General features: G+C 37.6%; 2 protein-coding genes across 2 annotated transcripts; both read left to right on the top strand.

Annotated features, from left to right (window-relative positions):
• The first annotated feature begins 1,222 nt into the window (after nucleotides 1-1,222).
• Nucleotides 1,223-3,446, top strand: LOC139941942 (complement C1q tumor necrosis factor-related protein 3-like). Its single transcript, XM_071938588.1, has 3 exons — nucleotides 1,223-1,282; nucleotides 1,473-1,652; nucleotides 3,063-3,446. Exons 1-3 carry the CDS (start codon nucleotides 1,223-1,225, stop codon nucleotides 3,444-3,446), a joined length of 624 nt encoding a protein of 207 aa, XP_071794689.1.
• Nucleotides 3,447-5,826: 2,380 nt separating this feature from the next.
• On the top strand, nucleotides 5,827-20,143 carry LOC139941944 (uncharacterized). Its single transcript, XM_071938590.1, is given in 6 exon segments — nucleotides 5,827-5,887; nucleotides 8,207-9,440; nucleotides 12,416-12,508; nucleotides 13,698-14,085; nucleotides 14,087-14,505; nucleotides 18,792-20,143. Coding segments are annotated over 6 exon segments (3,489 nt in total). The 5' UTR covers nucleotides 5,827-5,884.
• The last annotated feature ends 792 nt before the right edge of the window (nucleotides 20,144-20,935 follow it).

Genomic DNA, 20,935 nt, shown 5'->3' on the forward strand with positions numbered 1-20,935 from the left:
ACTATGATATTTCCAGTGTTGACTGTCAAGGATAAATATCCTACTCACAACGAATAAACATCTCATCTACGATTTGTATGAGAAACTGTTTGTAAACCACCCGTTATTAAATAAGTTAGATGTATTTAAATAATTAATCAAGATTCTAAATTGAAGTTTATTAACTCAAAGTGTCAAAGAGTGTTTGCATACAGCCAGTTTAGAGAGTGTTTTATTCTAATAGTTGGCATCTCTCTTGTGGGTTGATTACTAGTCACAAAAATGTTAGAAATTTTGTTAAACAAAATTCATCAATAAAATACAAATATTTATTTGTTGAATTGGTTGTTAAAAAATAAAGAAAACAACGATATTTTCAACCTTCGACAAAAGGTCTGAACTAAAACCCGGACAAAGATCCAAATACCGTCAACGATGTGTATTATACAAATATTGACTGCTTCGAGTGCTATGGTTAAAACTATGACTCCCGAGGTGATCCACGGAGCGTTCTATTTTCCCGAGGCGAAGCCTAGGGAAAATAGAACGCTCCGGGGATCACCGAGGGAGTCATAGTTTTTAACCATTGCACGAGTAAAAGCAGTCAATATTTGTTTTATAACACCCCAAACATTTCTAAAACCTGTATTATTATTATTACGTTACAGACCTGAATGCTACAATCCACGGACGACGCGAACACAGATTGCAAACACTTTTACCTACTGTGTTGCATGTAGTGTCGGACAATCCGAAATGGTTACAGACTATTAATTTATCATCCTCGTACACGCAACGGACGTCTGGGTACTGCACGCCGTGTGCTAGTCTGTTGGACTAGCGCACGGCGCCATGTGCTAGTCTTCGGACTAGCGCATGGCAAACCGACGCTCTATCACACGGCCGTCGTCCAGCAAAACTAAGACATGTCATGTGACGCGCTCTAAACCAATGAGCAGGCAAAATGCTTGCTAGGGGTGTTATAAATTACACTATACGGTGTAGGAGTGTACTAAACGTTTTCAACATTACTTTGTACCATCCCATGGTGATTTACGATGAATGAAACGATTTTTGAAGAATTTAAAATAAGGTTCGAAACCTATTAGTTTTTACCGAGTATCTAAACTGCTCATGTAATACACAATGCACCAGTTATGAGCTCCGGCAAATCATACCCAAATATACCTAATATCGGATTTCACTTTTTTGTCTATGCATTTTAAAATCATACCTGCCCACAATGTTGGCTCCCTTACGACAAATAAACAATAATTACGCTTATACCTTTAAACTTGTGTTGGTATGAAGTTCATCAACATTATACTTAAAGGTATAATCAATATTGTAAATTATATGTACAATATTATATTGACAAAACTTGACCGGCGCCTTCGAATGTTTTTCTTTTTCAGTAAAGTGCGCCTTATAAATGCTGGAGTTTATTAGAATCAGTTTGAATATTATCTTAATAACCTTTTGTCATACCAAAGTATGGGGAACGAGGCGCTACAGGAGAACCCGGCCAGAAGGGAGAACAAGGTGTCGGTCAGCCAGGTAAACAAGGACCTCAAGGACTGCCCGGAACAGCTGGTTTGATGGGAGAGAGCGGAGTACCAGGACCGGTTGGACTAAAGGGACAACAGGGTGAATGTGTTGAGCGCACTCAACGGGTGGCCTTTACTGTAGTCAGAAACGCGAACTACATTGGATCAAGTGCAAATCAGCCCTTTGACAGAAAAGTTTTTGAACGAGGCACTCAATTTGACTTGCACACCGGTACTTTCACGTGTAATGTGGCTGGTGTTTATGTTTTCATGTTTTCAGTTTTGAAACTGAATAGCGCAAGTAGCACTTACGCCCGTCTGATGAAGAATGGTAACCAAATTATTGTAACGGGATATACCTCAGGCACTGGTGATTTTTTGCAAACAGGCAGCAGTGCAGTTGTGTCTTTACAAGAGGGTGATCGAGTTTTCTTAAGTACCGGGGGTAACTTGCGCAGTAACAACAACCATTACACTTCATTTAGTGGGTTTTTGCTTTATGGTGAGCTTTAGACAATCAATATTTCTGTTAAGCATAAAAATGTTTATAGCCACCAATTAATCGAAATGGTTGAAACAGCTTGAGCTTTTAGTGGAATTAGCAGCATGGTTAAACTAATCTTGAATATTTTGTTCCGCGTATTAAACCTGTAGTTTCAATTTGAGTTGTGGTAAACTCCTAACCTAACATCACAAGTCTTTGATATACTTACATTGACGGCTGTTATGTCGCATTCATAGAATGTTGATTACAAAAAGTTTCAGGATTTTCGGAAACTTAGAAGAATTTTCGGAAAAGTGCGACACCATGTTCTGGGACTTTATATTTTTAATGATGAAGCAAAAGAAGCTAACATGGTAGTTATGTTTTAAGAACCATTAATTGTACCTAAGTGTTGAAGGATTTGATGTTTTACATAATCAGCATGGAATGTCAAAGTAAGATATGGTAGTCAGATGTATCAATATCTTGTCTTAAATTTTTAGATTTACACATGGTTGTTCTCGCAAGTTTACTATTTTTTAATAGAGTCTTCCTGTTTCTCCACAGCATGCAAAGCTTCAAACAATACTTTCTTCAGTCTTGTACATGAATCTACAGACGCATAACCTTGTAAGGATGGAAAACATCAAGATTTGAGTAAACCATCTAACCATGAATTACAGTAAGAAATCCACGAAGCCAATGTAAACAGTTAATACATACAAGTTACTTTAACATTACACACTACAGAATTAAAGCTTGAATAGGATATAACATCAAGCTATATTCACCTTTGACGTCACACTTCCTCCACTGGTGAATTGCGTTAAGGCGAGATTAAAGCTTCTGTACAACTTGTTCAGTATCACGTGATATAACTAGCCCACAGTAATTATTCAAAAGCGGGTAAAGCTGCTTTCATTATTGGAAGAGCATGGCTTAAATAATCAAACTGGAGAAGGTATTCCGTGTATTAAACCTGAAGTTTCAATTTCAGTTGTAGATTAATGCATAGATAGTCAAATGCTGATTGTATTGGGCGCACTCGACAGGTGGCCTTTTCTGTGGCCAGAAACACAGACATCGTTGAATCAACTTCTAGTCTGCCTTTTGAAGAAATACTTTTTGAAGAGGGCACCCACTTTGATTTATCCACCGGTACTTTCACGTGCAATGTAGCTGGTATCTATGTATTCATGTTTTCAGTCTTGAAACGGCAAGGCTCGGCGAGTGCTTACGCTACTCTGATGAAGAATGGTAACACTATTGTAAGGGGATTTACATCAGGAGCCGGTAATTACTTGCAAACAGGCAGCAGTGCAGTTGTGTCTCTACAAGAGGGCGATCGAGTTTTCTTAAATACCGGGGGTAACTTGCGCAGTAACAGTTTACATTACACTTCCTTTAGTGGGTTCTTGCTTTATGGTGAAAATTAGACGTTCACAATTTATGCTCAGTATCAAATGCTCATAATCAGCAACCAATCAAAGTTGTTGATGCAGCTTTAATCATTAGATATAACAGCATGGTTAAAAAATATCAAACTTGAGAAACTGTTTCGTGTAACATGTAGTTTCAATTTGAGTTGTGGAAAGTTACTTGGCTAATCTCGCCAATCTTTGATGTACTTAAACAGTTACGGCTGTTATATCGCAGTTGTTAAATAATAATTGTTACAAACAGTTTCAAGATTTTCGGAAACTAATTTCTTGCTTTTGGAAAAAACAAATATCCATGTAACAAGAAGAAATTTCGAGAAGGTGCTACACTCATGTTTTAGGAAATGTCAAGTTCACTTGATATTTTGAATGATGAAGCTAACTCAGTTTTAAAGGCAGTGGACACTATTTGTATTTACTCAAAATAATTATCGGCATAAAACCTTACTTGGTAACGAGTAATGGAGAGAGGTTGATAGTATAAAACATTGTGAGAAACGGCTCCCTCTGAAGTGACGTAGTTTTCAAGAAAGAAGTAATTTTCCACGAATTTGATTTAAAGACCTCCGATTTAGAAGTGAGAAGCCTGGTCTTGGACAATTACCAACAGTGTCCAGTGTCTTCAAGAACTATTTAATGTACATAATGCTGAATGATTTCATGTATGAACTAATCAACATGGAATGTAAAAGTAAGATATGGTAGTCACATTATCTCATCTATAGATTTTTATGAGAAAGTGTTGAGTTCGACGACATCTTAGACAAAAATCTGTTCATTAAGCTGTAATTCATTTAATAGAAATCAATTTTGCAGAACGGATTGTAAAAGGTGGACATCAACATAGACTTCTAGAATCTTGTACATAAATCTACAGACGCATACCGATTACATATAACCTTGTAGGACTGGAAAATATCAAACAAATTAGTAAACCATCTAAAAATGAATTACAGTAAGAAATCCACCAAGCCAAAGTAAACAATTAATATATATTAATTAAATTAACAACACACACTAAAGAAATAAAGCTTTAATATGATATACATCAAGCTATATATTCAGCTTATTCTCATGTATCCATCTACAGTAGCCTTCGCAATTACATTTGGTAATAACAATTCCCAAAAATGTATATAAAAAAATCCTAAAAAGGGCGAAATTTCCAGCCTGTATTGTTGAAGTATGCATGGAACTCAAATTTCTATAAGTGGAGTACTTTAACTTAAGTACAGCAATATAATGCTAAATGGTATAATCGGTTTTGTGTTTTGATCTGTAATTTAGTTCGATATGCATTGTAATAATTTGTAAAATTAATTAAGAACGAAGTTGTCTTAATACTACAATTCAGTTTCCATTACTAGTAAATGCATGCAGACTTAAAACATGACCTGAACCGGTAAAATAATAGTGCATAATGCAGGATTTTGCAAGTTTCCAAGACTAATCTTCTATGTTTTAAAAATCTTTGCTCGCCTTCTATGTAAGTGGCACGAAAACGACCAAAGAGGTTCCACATTGGAGCCTTTGATCCCTGCAGTGTTTGAGTGAATACCAGCGCAAAGACATGGATCTAGATCTACATATTAATCCAATATAATTCCAAATAAATGGAAACCACTATAAAGTACAACAGCAGGTGTCTCAGGTAAACACAATATTTATTTATTTATTTATTTATTTTTTTTTTTTTGGGGGGGGGGTGAAGCCGGAAAAGCTTGAAGACAAAGATTTACTTATGATTTTGGCTTTTTTTATTGCTCGTTGTTTCAATAATTCTTCAAGAAGTGCTAAACAACTGGGCCCAGTTTCTCAGAACTGCTAAAACACAGGAAGTAGCTCAGCATAACAAAAGTATGCTTACAAAAATAACAATACCAGCCAAACTATGTGTCAGATGTACAATACGTGACTGGTATCCTGCTCATTTCCGCTCTTAGCAGACAAGAGCTAATCAGTTATTTCTGCTTAAGCAGCTCTATGAAGTTGGCACCATGGTCGGAGTTTATAAACGCAAGCGTGGAAAGTTTGTTCTTTCTTTGCGGAATGTTCAGAACATAAATGTCGTTGCTATAAAACTACACCATAAAACAAACCATAACCTATAGACTAGCTTTAAAACAAACTCTCACAATCGATTATAGCGCACTACCAGATGTGACTCAAATCTAAGGTAATGTTAATAATTATTCTATCGTGTATGTCTATCATATTAAATTATCACTGGCTCAAAGCTAAGCAAGCCACGCCCCATGTCGGTGACTTTCAGTCCAATATTGTGTGATTGACAGCGACGGGTTTTATACACTATCAATGTCACTGGCTTGGAAATCTTGAAGAAGTTAAAAGGAGAAGCCGAGAAACCCACAGCTCCAGACAGCCATTGAGCCACTTACTTACAAGGGTAGCAGAGACAGATCAAAAGACACACAATGGTAAGCCAGCTTTTTATTTATCATTTTGTAGGTTCAACATGTAGCTGTTAATGTCTTCGGACATTTCACGAAATGGAAAGTTCATTTTGTGTTAAATTTTTGCAAACATAACGTACGTATTGCATTTTTTTTTTTTTTTAAGATGCTATCATTTTCATGCTGTGTAATTAAACATATTGGTTCCCGTCTGTTCTAAGTACGGTTGAATGCTTAAACTATGGTAATTTCTTATTAATAATGGCAACAACAAAAAATGGTTAGAAGCTTACAGCAGTGTTTGATAGAAAATGCTTGGAAGCCCTTTGAGAAACACTTCACTTAGTAATTCTTATGTAAAATGGGAACAAGTTTTATGCCCCAAAGTTTGATATGCCCCCCAAAAATGATATCAGGAACTGATCTTCTTGAGTGGACATATCATCGCTCCAGATTGTCGGCGATATCCTAGAAACGCGACCACCTTCAATGAATTTGCAGATATTAGTTTTAAAGATCGATTGCAACTGTAAAGGTTTAAACCAATCGAACGGGTGAAAAATAAAAACGTATACCGCCTTTAATCTGCATGTATTACCCTGGTTGCTAGATTAACGCATGCAGTTGCTGCTTCTTTATGCAAATAGCTAGCCTCTAAGTTATGTAACCTAAAATTTACAATGAAGTTATTTGAATTAAATACTACACAAAAACAAAACCTAAAATGTTTACATGGCTTTGAACTCAAAACTCTGAAATTGATTCAGTTATAGTGCACACAAATCAAACAACAGGTATTGGATTTATCTTGTCTGTTATAAATCACTGTTTTCCTAATTAAAGGTAAAAATGCTGTGAGAATTTCAAGATTGCCTTAGAACTGTTCAAATCAGTTTTTTTGGGGGGGCTGCAACCGAATCGATGAATAGGGGCTGGTGTTAGATTTTAGACAAATTGGTATTGATGGGTGAATTGAAATTGTTTGTAAATCACACAGCTAGGATGGAGCGGGTGTTGATGGCCTGAAGCACCCCATTTTGAATTCACCAGGAAATTACAGGTTGGACATGTCATAGGATGTAGCACTGGGTAAACTATACTGGCACGGTATTGCATGCAGTATTGATAAACAGAACACCGCGGGGTCGAAGCGTAGTTTTATTCACCTCTGGTTCGGGCTTAGTTGTACGATGTTGAAAAACCACGCTTCGACCCCACGGTGTACTTTACATCAAGTACTACAGTACCGTGCCAGTATTGTTATTCCAGTGCTGTATTCTATGACATGTCAGATATGCACACTGTAAAAAGTATTCGTATTTTAACGGACTCCGTAAAGTGAATTATTCCGTAATTTTCGCCGTTATTTTACGGGTTTTCCGTATATGCAAATATTAATTATGCTAATTAGCGTAATTACAATCAACCACGTTTGCCCAAACACCTACACATAATAAAGTACATGTAAGTACATATTTAGTTTCAGCCACAACCGTGTGCACATGTACAAACCCACGGTGAGGGATTTTATATTTTACGGAATGAAAAACTTCGTCCGTGTAATTTTGCTGCAGGAATACGGAATTTTTTTTTTTTTCGGCAGCAAAATTACCGGAACTTTTTTTTTAATTCCGCAAAATATAAAATCCCTTAACGTGGGTTTGAACATGTGTACACGGTTGTGGCTGAAACTAAATATGTAGTTGTATGTACTTTATTATGTGTAGGTGTTTGGGCAAACGTGGTTGATTGTAATTACGCTAATTAGCATAATTGATATTTGCATATACGGAAAACCCGTAAAATAACGGCGAAATTTACGGAATAATTCACTTTACGGAGTCCGTTAAAATACGGATACTTTTTACAGTGCAGTACGTCGTACAACCTGTGATTACCTGGTGAATTCAACACGGGGTGCTTGTTTAAAGAGTGATACACTTGATTCTGGTTTTATTTTCTCAGCATAAAATGTTCCCGTTTAACTTTTAGCAAAAGACATTCGTTGGGGATCGTGACTATTTAAACCACAAATAAATCCGATATCACATTGAATGGTTGTTTTATTGAAGTAAATGTCCCATTAGAGAAAATAATGAACCTCTAAACGCGGAACAACAAAAACAAATTCAACTTTAGGCAAAACAAAATAAAAAGATGACAATTTGTCCAAAACAGTTTTGATTAGAGAGTACGTTTTTGTAAAAGGCAATTACATACAAAAAAAAACAGTTTTCTTTGTCACTTTATCACGAGTAAAGTCCAATTCCCGGATCTGTTAAAACAAATATGTTCCACAGTTTGTTTGGTATATTTGTTTGGTACATGTTTAATGTTATGCAGATGCAGAAAGTAAAACAAGTAATCCTGTTTCTGACGGTTTTGAATCTGATGGGGATCAATACTAGCGTGACGTCACCAGAAGAAGGCATGTCAACTGGACGATGCTGCCCAGTCAGTCCTGCAGGGGTCCCTGGTATTCCAGGGAACCCTGGACCATACGGGCCTAAAGGAGACATGGGGTCTCCTGGTGATGTAGGTATGCACGGAGCTAAGGGAGACAAGGGATCAGACGGGTTGAATGGGGAACGAGGCACCACAGGAGAACCAGGCCAGAAGGGAAAACAAGGTGTCGGTCAGCCAGGTAAACAAGGACCTCAAGGATCTAAAGGAGACACGGGGTCTCCTGGTGATGTAGGTATGCACGGAGCTAAGGGAGACAAGGGATCAGACGGGCTGAATGGGGAACGAGGCGCTACAGGAGAACCCGGCCAGAAGGGAAAACAAGGTGTCGGTCAGCCAGGTAAACTAGGACCTCAAGGACTGCCCGGAACAGCTGGTTTGATGGGAGAGAGAGGTGTACCTGGATCAGTCGGTATTCAAGGAATTCGAGGACTGACTGGACCTAAAGGAGATATGGGATCTCCTGGTGGTGTAGGCATGCGTGGAGCCAAGGGGTATAAAGGGTCAATTGGCTTAAAGGGGTCACAAGGACCAACCGGACGAGCTGGTTTGAGGGGGGAGAGAGGAGTACCTGGACCAGTCGGTATTCAAGGAATTCCCGGACCGACTGGACCTAAAGGAGATATGGGATCTTCTGGTGGTGTAGGCATGCGTGGAGCCAAGGGGTATAAAGGGTCAATTGGCTTAAAGGGGTCACAAGGACAATCCGGCAGAGCTGGGTTAATGGGAGGGAAAGGAGTACGTGGACCAGTTGGACTGAAGGGTTTAAAGGGTGAATGTGTTGAGCGCACTCGTCGGGTGGCCTTTTCAGTAGTTAGAAACACAGAGTTTATTGGAGCTGCTACACATCTGCCCTTTGAAGAAATATTGTATGTGGAGGGCACCAACTTTGAATTATCCACGGGCACTTTCAGGTGTAATGTGGCTGGTATCTATGTACTCATGTTTTCATTTCATAAGATGAGTGGCCGCGATGTCGCTTCCGCTAGTCTGATGAAGAATGATCAAACAATTGTGAGGGCATATGTATATGGAACTCATCTTTCTTTGCAAGGAGGTAACAGTGCAATTGTGTCTTTACAAGAGGGTGATCGAGTTTTCTTAGTGCCATCAGGTAGATTGCATGGTAGCACAAACCATCACACTTCATTTAGTGGGTTCCTGCTTCATGGCGAGAACTAGAAATTAATACTCCACTCTCAATATCTAGTGTTAGCTACTAGTAATTTATCAGGAGGGACGCAGCTTTAGTTGTTGGAATCAAGATAATAAAAATTCAGAAATTGTTCTGTGTTACCTGCATTTTCAGATTGAGTTTTGGAATATTAATGTATATAAATGATGTCAGTCTTGTCAGTGTTTATTATTCGGCTTTAGTGGAATATTTCAATAATATACGATTTCGTAAACTAAATGACTAGTTCTGGAAATAAAATCAGTAGACATAAACAAAAAAACCTAAAAAAACACACCACACTATCACTATTGGGAATAAATGAGATTGCTTTATTTATAGAATGGTAGTTTCCAGGAAATGATAAGTTATAATTTAAGAGACAATTAATTGTAGTATTTTTAGCTTAAGAGTAATCAAATAAACATTACTGCTAATGATTTTGCACTATGATATTTCCAGTGTTGACTGTCAAGGATAAATATCCTACTCACAACGAATAAACATCTCATCTACGATTTGTATGAGAAACTGTTTGTAAACCACCCGTTATTAAATAAGTTAGATGTATTTAAATAATTAATCAAGATTCTAAATTGAAGTTTATTAACTCAAAGTGTCAAAGAGTGTTTGCATACAGCCAGTTTAGAGAGTGTTTTATTCTAATAGTTGGCATCTCTCTTGTGGGTTGATTATTAGTCACAAAAATGTTAGAAATTTTGTTAAACAAAATTCATCAATAAAATACAAATATTTATTTGTTGAATTGGTTGTTAAAAAATAAAGAAAACAACGATATTTTCAACCTTCGACAAAAGGCCTGAATTAAAACCCGGACAAAGATCCAAATACCGTCAACGATGTGTATATTACACTATACGGTGTAGGAGTGTACTAAACGTTTTCAACATTACTTTGTACCATCCCATGGTGATTTACGATGAATGAAACGATTTTTGAAGAATTTAAAATAAGGTTCGAAACCTATTAGTTTTTACCGAGTATCTAAACTGCTCATGTAATACACAATGCACCAGTTATGAGCTCCGGCAAATCATACCCAAATATACCTAATATTGGATTTCAATTTCTTTTTTGTCTATGCATTTTAAAATCATACCTGCCCGCAATGTTGGCTCCCTTACAACAAACAAACAATAATTACGCTTATACCTTTAAACTTGTGTTGGTATGAAGTTCATCAACATTACACTTAAAGGTATAATCAATATTGTAAATTATATGTACAATATTATATTGACAAAACTTGACCGTCGCCTTCGAATGTTTTTCTTTTTCAGTAAAGTGCGCCTTATAAATGCTGTAGTTTATTATTATTATAATCAGTTTGAATTTTAACTTAATTCCTTTTTGTCATACCAAAAAAGTTATCAAAGTTCAAGCTTTCTTATTATCCACGGTAGAATATAAGTCCACTTGTATGCACTTGCACGTTACCGAGCTTCCTACGTTAAAGATGCACACTTCAAACTGAAAAATTAAATTAATTTCCTCGTTAATACTCCTGTTTCGTTTGTCACGTTTGGTCATTGTCAAAGACTAGTGTTATACTTGGTGTATCCCAACATATGCATAAAAGAACAAACTTGTGAAAATAAAGTGTGGCTCAATTTGTTGTCAAATTTGCAAGAGAATGGTGAAAGAAAAATACTTTTGTTACACGACTTTGTGGGCTTTCAGATGCATAATACATACGGCTTCAGCTTAAGTTGTTTTTGTTATTTGAGTAAGAAATTACCCAATAGAACGGTTTGCGGTAACACCATGTACTGATAATCTCTACATGAGTTAATAGGGGTGGTTCTGAAAAGAACCGCGATTCTTTTCAGAATCACCCCAACTCATTTCGAAAGAAATTTATATGACATGATGTCACTGAAAACCTTTCAGTATCGTATTTTCACCATGCAAAGTTTCAAATCATACTAAGGAAATTACATTTTTCTCAAAAACTACGTTACTTCCAGAGGGAACCGTTTCTCGCATAGTTGTATATTATCTACTGCTCTCCCTCTCGAAGTAGCATGACCCTGATCCCAGAGTTCCCAAGTTACGCCGCTGAGCATTGTGATAAACAAACGTATAGACCCTATCAACCCTATCAGCGCAATAGAAATGAATCTAGAACTTAACAACTAGGCAAAACAATTCAAAATGACTGCAGGAATCAAAGTACAATACGGCTGTCCAGGTGAAAGGGAAAGAAACCACAAACGAATTATTTCAGCCCTAACCTTTGCAAGTTTGATTTGGGAGGGGATGTAAAATAACTTCTACTGGGGAACACATTAAAGGAGACATCGTCAAACCTGAGAAATAGGTTCTTTTTGGGCCTTTGTTTGGGTAATTGTTTGCTTGTAAAGGGTTGTTTTGAAATAGTGTGGTCTTTCTTGCTAGTTTGCTTGTTTGTTTGGTTGGTTGCTGCTGTACTTATCTTATCAAATATATTTCTTTGGAGGCGGGGCGGGTGGAATAATTCGCAAGCAAAAAAAAAAAACCAACGCTTTTTACAACCCTCACAACTGAATGTTTTGCACTATTTACTACAGCAAGTTCAAGTATATTTGGATACATTGTTAGACAGTTTTACATTATTTATTTGTTGTTCTATTCACAAAATCCAAAAGATAAACCCAGTTGGCTATGACAGCTTTAAACTAACACACGAATCTACCTTTTACTTGACCCAAATAATTGATCACTACGATTATAGTGCCCCTGTCAGATCTGACTAATTTCTAAGGTATTGCCTATCATATTTTATCACTGGCTCAAAGCTAAGCAAGCCACGCCCCTAGGGTAGTGACTTTCAGCCCAATACTGTGTGATTGACAGCGACGGTTACCACACAATGGTAATGTCACTGGTTTTGGAAATCTCTGATAACTTAAAAGGAGAAGCTCTCAGACCCACAGCTCTAGAAAGCAATTCAGCATTGATGATCAAGGTTACAACACAAGCAGACGCAGATCAGAAGACACATAATGGTAAGTCTGATATTCTCTGTTTTCTTTTAGATTCATAACTACTGTGAAATTATTTTTCGGACATCTTCACAGTTGGTTGATACAATTTATAATGAGCTTCTTTTTTTAATTATATCATTTGCGTTCTTGTACGAAACTTCACAGTGCTCTGTGTTAAAAGTTTCTCCTCGAACTGTTGTGGTAGGCGATATGGATTGTCCTTTTACTTGGTTGGTAGGCAAATCCGTAAGTCAAATCGTTATTAAACTGTTTTTTATAATGTTTGGTGTGTAAAATAAATCATGCGCGTAGCAGTAGCAGCCGGGTTTGGTGGGGTGGGGGTGGGGGCATGCCGATTGATCATTGTACCCCGATCTTTTTTCATTTGGCAGATGGCATTTTAATATTTTTGACAAATTTAAACTTAAAAACCCCCAAACCGGGCCACATCAGTGAGTCTGGATGTTCTTTAGTTTTTCTAAAAATGTTCGTATGGACTATAATGTCCGCCAAGAATTTTAGGTAAAGATGGAACCCTTCATTAGTTTCGTTAGCCCATAGTGGAATGTCTTATGCCACATTGTATACAGCACATGCACAGGAAACGATATCCAAACCAACAGTTATAATTGATATTATTAAAACCATGTATGGGTTATACTTCCCAAATCTCCCTCATCCACTGCTGCGGTTGATTGATACTGATGTGTCAAGATTTTTACAAGGATGAGCGCCACTGCTCGCGGATGCTATAGCATTTGGCTGTCCTGTTTGTAAACACATGTGTACAAGCCTTAAAATGATTCACAAAGATGCCGGTATCTCTCAAAAACTAACACTGTTATGTCCGTCAGTTTCTTTAGTACAAAATGGTTCAAGCCGAACCGTCTTTGTTCGAAATTGAAGTTAAAACAATTTTTTTAGGGAAACTAATATGAATCATTAAACTCCACTTTTCGGCAAAAATACGAAAAGACTCTATGTTATCAGCTGAGGTCTATAACCAAAGTGTCAAAACTGTTGAGGTTGGTAGATTTATATGGAACACGTTTAATGTTATGCAGATGCGGAATGTAAAACAACTTTTCGCATTCTTCTTTGGAAATTAATTCCATGCCATCAGAATAACACATAATTCAAAACTTTAAAAACAAACATGTCTCTTAATTTGGTTGTTAGTTTTATTTGGCACTTGTTTAATGTTATGCAGATGAAGTAAAACAACTAATCTTGTTTCTTGCGGTTTTGAATCTGATGGGGATCAATGCCAGCGTGACGTCACCGGAAGAAGGAATGTCAACTGGTCCATGCTACCCAGTCAGTCCAGCAGGGATCCCCGGTAGTCCAGGGAACCCTGGTATTCCAGGTCACCCTGGGCCATACGGTCCGGCTGGGTCTAAAGGAGACATAGGGTCTCCTAGTGATGTAGGTATGCACGGAGCTAAGGGAGACAAGGGATCAGATGGGTTGAATGGGGAACGAGGCGCTACAGGAGAACCCGGCCAGAAGGGAGAACAAGGTGTCGGTCAGCCAGGTAAACAAGGACCTCAAGGACTGCCCGGAATAGCTGGTTTGATGGGAGAAAGAGGAGTACGTGGACCAGCTAAAGGGACAAAAGGGTAATTGTGTTGAGCGCACTCAACGGGTGGCCTTTACAGTAGTTAGAAACACAGATTTTACAACATCGAGTACAAGTCTGCCCTTTGACAGAAAACTATTTGAACAAGGCACTCACTTTGATTTAACCACCGGTACTTTCACGTGTAATATGACTGGTATTTATGTGTTCATGTTTTCAATTTTGAAACCAAGTAGCTCAAGTTTGTCTTACGCTACTCTGGTGAAGAACGATAACATTATTGTTAGGGGATATGCATCAGGTGCTGGTAATTATTTGCAAACAAGCAACAGTGCAGTTGTGTTTTTACAAGAGGGTGATCGAGTTTTCTTAAGGTCTGAAGGTTCCGTGCACAGTACCTCTAACCACCACACTTCCTTTAGTGGGTTTTTGCTTTATGGTAAGATAGCAACCAATTAATCGAAATGGTTGAAACAGCTTGAGTTTTTAGTGGAATTAACAGGATGGTTAAAGTAATCTTGAGAATTTTTTTCCGCGTATTAAACCTGTATTTTCAATTTGAGTTGTGGTAAACTCCTAACCTATCATCACAAATCTTACATTGACGGCTGTTATGTCGCATTCATAGAATGTTGATTACAAAAAGCTTCAAAATTTTCAGAAACTTAAAAGAATTTTCGAAAAAGTGCGACACCATGTTCTGGGAATTGATATTTTTAATGATGAAGCAAAAGAAGCTAACATGGTAGTTATGTTTTAAGAACCATTAATTGTACCTAAGTGTTGAAGGATTTGATGTTTGACATAATCAGCATGGAATGTCAAAGTAAGATATGGTAGTCAGATGTATTAATATCTTGTCTTAAATTTCTACATTTACACATGGTTGTACTCGCAAGTTTACTATTTTTTAATAGAGTCCTCCTGTTTCTCCACAACATGCAAAGCTTCAAACAATACTTTCTTCAGTCTTGTACATGAACCTACAGACGCATAACCTTGTAAGGTGGAAAACATAAACATTGAGTAAACCATCTAATCATGAATTACAGTAAGAAATCCACCATGCCAATGTAAACAGTAAATACATACAAGTTACTTTAACATTACACACTAAAGAATTAAAGCTTGAATAGGATATAACATCAAGCTATATTCACCTTTGACATTACACTTCCTCTACTGGGATCCTGCGTTACGGAGAGATTAAAGCTTCTGTACAACTTGTTCAGTATCACGTGATATAACTAGCCTACAGTAATTAATCAAAAGCGGGTAAAGCTGCTTTCATTATTGGAATCAAGAGCATGGCTTAAATAATCAAACTGGAGAAGGTATTCCGTGTATTAAACCTTAATTTTCAATTTCAGTTGTAGAACAATGCATATAGTCAATTGCTATGAATCAAAACAAATTGCTTTAGAAGATTACACACAACATGTTGGTAATAACAATTCTCAACAATTTAATTTTAAATTTGTATTTTTATTTTTATCATTATTTTTAAAAGTATTTACATTATAATAACGGCTATATTTTCAGCCTGGAATGTTAAGGCAATGCATGGTACTCAAATTCCTATGACTTGAGTGAATGAAATGAAGTATAGCAAAATGATGCAAAATGGTATAATCGGTTAAGTGTGTTTTGATCTGTAGTTTAATTCGACATCATTGTAATCAGTTGCACAATGAATTAAACGATGTTGTCTTATTTACATTATCTTTAGTTAATGCATACAGACTTATAACTTATTGACCTTAACCGGTAAAATAATATTACATAATGCAGGCACTTGCAAGTTTCAAAGACTGAGAACCTTTAAGTTCTTCAAATACTTAAAATTAGTAACACTCATGACTTTATCCTAGCATCTTAATAGTTATCTCTATAAAGTTATGATATTACTTGACGCCTTTGTAAGGATTTAAACAAGAAATGTTCGATGTTTTGGACAAAACATAAAATGTTCTGTTTAAAGGCCGAGTTTTAGTCGGTCGCGCGATGGTCGGACGTCGGAAATCTTGACGCGCGATCATAAAAGACACGGTTTTTAGGCCTCAGTCTTAGGATTGCGCGCAAGATTTCCGTCGCGCGACCGACTATAAACCGGCCTTACTCTGTTTTTGGCGCGAAAACGACCATGAGGTCCCACATTTGAGCCACTGATCCCTGTGGTGGATGAGTGAATACCAGCGAGTAAACGTACATCTAGATCTGCATTATAGTGCACACTAATCAAATGTAATTCCAAATAAATGGAAAATAATTATAAAGTACAATTGCACGTGACTCAGTAAAAGACAATTTGTTGGGGGATGAGGACGGAATAGCTGGAAGACAAAGATTAAGTCAAGATTCTAGTTTTGTTAATGCTCGCTATTATATTTAAATAAGTGCTACAACTGGGCCCATCTTCAGAGAACTGCTTAAGCACAAGATGTAGCTCGGCACAATACAATTGTGCTGACTAAAATAAGGTTTCCAGCTAAACTTCCATGTCACATGTACATTATATGACTGGTATCATTTCCACCTAGCAGACAAGTTCTAAGCAATACTTTCTGCGTAAGCAGCTCTATGAAGTTGGCCCCGTGTTCGGCGTTAGTAAATGCGAGTGTGGATATTTTTTTCTTTCTATGCAGCATTTGCGAAAGATAAATGCATTCGCTATAGTACACCATAAAACGTACTTTATAACCGATTCTTTAAAACAAACTCTCACAATCGATTAAAGCGCACTACCAGATGTGAATCAAATCTAAGTTAAGGTGTATATCATATTATCGTGTATGTCTATCATGTTTACCACTGGCTCAAAAATAAAGCAAGCCACGCCCACATGTCGGTGACTTTCAGTGCAATACTGTGTGATTGACAGCGCATGTTACCACACACTGGAAATGTCACTGGTTTGGAAATCTTGAAGAAGTTAAAAGGAGAAGCTGAGAAACCCACAGCTCCAGAAAGCCATTAATTTAGCCACTCACTACAAGGGTAGCAGAGACAGATCAAAGACACATAATGGTAAGTCAGTTTCTATTTTGATCATTTTCATTTTGTAAGTTCAACGTGCTGCCTGTTAATGTCTTCGAACATTTCACGAATTGAAAACTGTTTACATGGCTGTGAACTTCAATTCGAAATTGTTTACGTTATAGTGCAAACTGTCAGCTGATAAATCAAACAATACGTGTTTGATTTATGTTGTCGTAAACCTTCAGTATTAAATCATTGTTTCACTTATTAAAAGACAAACATGGCGTCTGGATTTCAAGATGGCCTGATCAACTGTTTTGGTTTGCAACCAAATTGACGAATACGGCTGGTGTTAGATTTTATACAAAAATTAATTGGTATTGATAAGTACATTAGAATTGTTTGTACACGACTCTCCTAGGATGGAGCGGGTGTATTGCTAGCCTTGTCCAGGGTTTTTTACTCAAGCATCCCGTTCTGACTATACCAGGTAGCATGAATCACAGGCTGGACGAAGGACTGCATATCTGACATGTCATATATATATTAATGCAGCACTGGAATAACAATACTGGCACGGTACTGCAGTTACAGTACTTGATGTACAGTCGAAGCTTGGTTTAAATAACCTCGGGTTCGACTTCGATGTACGAGGTTTAAAAACCATGTTTCAAACCCATGGTGTACTGTTTTATGCTGGGAAACACCGCGGTACCTATAACAACAAACAATTTACTAATAATTAAGTAAACATTATTAGTTTGAGTCACTAATAAATTTGAGGGACGGCTGTTGCCACCGAAGAGGGTTTATAAGTGATACTCTTGATTTTTTGTTTTATTTTCTCAACGTAAAATGTTTCCGTTTAAACTTTAGCTAAAGCCATTCGCTGAGAATCGTGACTACAAACCACAAATAAATCCGATACCACATTCGTTGTAACGTTGAAGTAGATGTCTAAATCGAGAAAATAATGAAACTCAAATAGTAGAACAACAAAAACAAATTCCAACTTAAAGTCACCTGGAAAAATAATTTTTATTTTTTCAAACATAAAAGTAGATGTTTAGTAACAATAAAACAATTTTTTTTAGTAATTGTTTGTCACGATTTATATGTTTAAAAAATAGTTAAAATTGTTTGGGGCTTGACTCCGCCTACCCCTTTTGTGACGTCAATCGAGGCAGACTTTGTCTTGATGCGTAGAGTAAACACACGTGCAAATAACATGCAAGTCCGAGTCATTGAGTTCGTACGTTTTGAAAAAGTTGTTTTCTTGCATTTGTATTGCTGCTGGATGCAGCAAAACAACTACAGATGGGGTCAGTCTGTAATGGTTGGTCAGACTCACAAGAGCAATAGTGCGTAGTGGTTCGGTCCGACGTATTTTTCAGCACTGTGCAGCATTTTCTCTTCAATATCGCGCCTCGATTGACGTCACGAACAGCGCCCTCCCGGGTAGGGGCCTACTCTTAAATTTGTAAATAAGATAAGAACTAATTTTTTAGAACCTTAGTTAACTGTTTTTACACATTCCACTTATCAAAACACATATATTAGTGACAGAAGCTTTATTCCGACAAAATACCACTTCCAGGTGACTTTAAGCAAAACACAATGAAACGATGACAACTTGTCCAATACAGTTTTGATAAGAGTTATTGCATTCGTATAAGAAACTTAAAAAAGAGAGGGTTCTTGGTCACTTTATTATGAGTATAATCCAGTTCCCGAATCTGTTTAAAGTCCCAGTTTCGTTCGAAGATTTTATTTGGTACATGTTTAATGCTATGCAGATGCAGAAAGTAAAACAAGTAATCCTGTTTCTGGCGGTTTTGAATCTAATTGGGATCAATGCTAGCGTGACGTCACCAGAAGAAGTAATGCCAACTGGACCATGCTGCCCAGTCAGTCCTGCAGGGGTCCCTGGTATTCCAGGGAACCCTGGACCATATGGGTCTAAAGGAGACATGGGGTCTCCTGGTGATGTAGGTATGCACGGAGCTAAGGGAGACAAGGGATCAGACGGGTTGAATGGGGAACGAGGCGCTACAGGAGAACCCGGCCAGAGGGGAGAACAAGGTGTCGGTCAGCCAGGTAAACAAGGACCTCAAGGATCTAAAGGAGACACGGGGTCTCCTGGTGATGTAGGTATGCACGGAGCTAAGGGAGACAAGGGATCAGACGGGCTGAACGGGGAACAAGGCGCTACAGGAGAACCCGGCCAGAGGGGAGAACAAGGTGTCGGTCAGCCAGGTAAACAAGGACCTCAAGGACTGCCCGGAACAGCTGGTTTGATGGGAGAGAGAGGTGTACCTGGATCAGTCGGTATTCAAGGAATTCGAGGACTGACTGGACCTAAAGGAGATATGGGATCTCCTGGTGGTGTAGGCATGCGTGGAGCCAAGGGGTATAAAGGGTCAATTGGCTTAAAGGGGTCACAAGGACCAACCGGACGAGCTGGTTTGAGGGGGGAGAGAGGAGTACCTGGACCAGTCGGTATTCAAGGAATTCCCGGACCGACTGGATCTAAAGGAGATATAGGATCTCCTGGCGGTGTAGGCATTCGTGGAGCCAAGGGGTACAAAGGGTCAATTGGCTTAAAGGGGTCACAAGGACAATCCGGCAGAGCTGGGTTAATGGGAGGGAAAGGAGTACGTGGACCAGTTGGACTGAAGGGTTTAAAGGGTGAATGTGTTGAGCGCACTCGTCGGGTGGCCTTTTCAGTAGTTAGAAACACAGAGTTTACTGGATCTGTTACACATCTGCCCTTTGAAGAAATATTGTATATGGAGGGCACCAACTTTGAATTATCCACGGGCACTTTCACGTGTAATGTGGCTGGTATCTATGTACTCATGTTTTCATTTCATAAGATAAGTGGCCACGATGTCGCTTCCGCTAGTCTGATGAAGAATGATCAAACAATTGTGAGGGCATATACATCAGGAACTGATCTTTCTTTGCATGGAGGTAACAGTGCAATTGTGTCTTTACAAGAGGGTGATCGAGTTTTCTTAATGCCATCAGGTTCAATTTACAGTGGCCACAACCATCACACTTCATTAAGTGGGTTCCTGCTTCATGGCGAGAACTAGAAATTAATACTCCACTCTCAATATCTAGTGTTAACTACTAGTAATTTATCAGGAGTGACGCAGCTTTAGTTATTGGAATCAAGATAATAAAAATTCAGAAATTGTTCTGTGTTACCTGCATTTTCAGATTGAGTTGTGGAATATTAATGTATATAAATGATGTCAGTCTTGTCAGTGTTTATTCCTCGGCTTTAGTGGAATATTTCAATAATATACGATTTCGTAAACTAAATGACTAGTTCTGGAAATAAAATAAGTAGACATAAACAAAAAAAACTAAAAAAAACCTAAAAAAACACACTGTCACTATTGGGAATAAATGAGATTGCTTTATTTATAGAATGGTAGTTTGCAGGAAATGATAAGTTATAATTTAAGAGACAATTAATTGTAGTATTTTTAGCTTAAGAGTAATCAAATGAACATTATACTACTAATGATTTTGCACTATGATATTTCCAGTGTTGACTGTCAATGTTAAACATCCTACTCACAACGAACAAACATCTCATCTACGATTTGTATGAGAAACTGTTTGTTAACCACCCGTTATTAAATAGGTTAGATGTATTTAAATAATTAATCAAGATTCTAAATTGAAGTTTATTAACTCAAAGTGTCAAAGAGTGTTTGCATACAGCCAGTTTAGATAGTGTTTTATTCTAATAGTTGGCATCTCTCTTGTGGGTTGAAAAAACAATGATATTTTCAACCTTCGACAAAAGGCCTGAACTAAACCCGGACAAAGATCCAAATACCATCAACGATGTGTATATTACACTATACGGTGTA

Source organism: Asterias amurensis, chromosome 9, assembly GCF_032118995.1.
Source record: "Asterias amurensis chromosome 9, ASM3211899v1".
NCBI classification, from domain to species: Eukaryota; Metazoa; Echinodermata; class Asteroidea; order Forcipulatida; family Asteriidae; genus Asterias; species Asterias amurensis.

What these genes read in the sequence shown, in the direction of transcription:
- LOC139941942 (XM_071938588.1), top strand. Translation starts at nt 1,223, where the DNA reads ATGTTGGCTCCCTTACGACAAATAAACAATAATTACGCTTATACCTTT. An exon ending in ATACCTTTAAACTTGTGTTG is followed by an intron (nt 1,283 to 1,472) that starts GTATGAAGTTCA and finishes GTCATACCAAAG; the next exon opens with TATGGGGAACGAGGCGCTAC. An exon ending in GTGTTGAGCGCACTCAACGG is followed by an intron (nt 1,653 to 3,062) that starts GTGGCCTTTACT and finishes CGCACTCGACAG; the next exon opens with GTGGCCTTTTCTGTGGCCAG.